The 1,289-nt window shown below is 48.8% G+C and overlaps 1 protein-coding gene across 1 annotated transcript; it reads left to right on the top strand.

The window, feature by feature from the left end:
• Positions 1-455: 455 nt before the first annotated feature.
• Pmar_PMAR028828 (hypothetical protein) lies at positions 456-1,195 on the top strand (the record flags this gene model as incomplete). The annotated part of the gene is made up of 4 exons (XM_002788393.1): positions 456-612; positions 671-759; positions 830-922; positions 1,064-1,195. Coding segments are annotated over 4 exons (471 nt in total), but the record flags the coding sequence as incomplete, so codon positions are not given.
• Positions 1,196-1,289: the final 94 nt, after the last annotated feature.

Here is a 1,289-nt window from a genome sequence, read left to right as displayed (position 1 = left end):
AAACCGAGGTCGGTTGTGGGCTGATTGTTCCTCCTACTGACTGAAGATGTTATGTTGTGCGTGCGTGCAATTTCTTTGTGTGCTGGGACAGCCGGCATTGTTTCTGGGTATCGTCTTGTAGTACCATTGTTTACACATCTATTTATGCGGCAGTTCTGGACTACGAGGTATGTTGGTGGATCTTGCAATCTTGGAAGATCTTGCATTTTCTCAACGGCGACCACTTGGGACGCCATTTTAGTCATTGGTTGCTACTGTTGCTACTGTTGTGGCTGATATCGTCATCCCCCAAAGAGATCTCTGTCACTGATTTCTAATTGTGTTATGGAGGTCGGTGTGTCGTCTTGTAGCGTGCACAGGTTCGATCCCGGCATATGTCATTTTTACCCTCGTGCGATCTTAGAGTTCGCCGGAAGAAGTGGGGACGCCTCGTAGTAATATAAGTTTCATCAGTAATGTCTAGCAACCCCACAGCAACAGAGCCGTCAGCGGCGGTGAGAGACTATGAGGATAGATCCTCGCAGGGTACACAGTTCGTGATGGAGGCGGCTTCAGCAGAACAGGAGGCCATGGTTAGAGATAGGGCTAATCAGTTGCAGAGGGCTATATCATGTAATGAGACGTTTTTACGCGGGTAAAAACACCCAGACGGTTTATAGATGGGTTTCAGATTATGTACAGGCTAGTAATAGGCTTTCGGAGGCATTGGCCGTGTTGCCGCTCCATCATCCGGATTTGGAGGCTATTAGGCAGCATAAGGTGAGCAGGAAGGCTTTGGGAATTTTGTCGCGCGTCACGAAATTGTTGCATCATGTTGTTGTTGTTTCAGTCGGAAGTCGATGCACGAGCCAACTACCTCCGCGATACCCTCGATTCTGGAGTGGATACAGCAGGCGTTCCATTAGAACAGCATATACATCCGGTAGTAACAGGGTCATGGCAATTTTGTGGCGCGCGAAATTTCCACCTGTATATTCGTTGGAGAATGAATATGGAACATCTAGCAGTTGAGTCAGTTTCGTTCGGGGCTTGACGATATTAGTCGATGGCGTTTCCTTCCTAGGTATCTTTAACCATGACCAGCACTGAGCCAGTAGCGCCTGGTGCTCATCGAGAGGCGACTAAGGGAGCTGCTATGGGAGGAGCAGCTGCCATAGGGGGATTGGGAGGTCTCCTCTTGCTTGGTACCGAAAGGGTGTGGGTTCAATCCGCAGTGGGAGCATTTTTCTATCTCTCATATCAAGTGTAGTAGCGGACATGCATTGACTCACAGTGAGAAACACGCATGA

Source organism: Perkinsus marinus, assembly GCF_000006405.1.
Source record: "Perkinsus marinus ATCC 50983 genomic scaffold scf_1104296928166, whole genome shotgun sequence".
NCBI classification, from domain to species: Eukaryota; Perkinsozoa; order Perkinsida; family Perkinsidae; genus Perkinsus; species Perkinsus marinus.
This window is presented reverse-complemented; position numbering and strand designations above follow the sequence as displayed.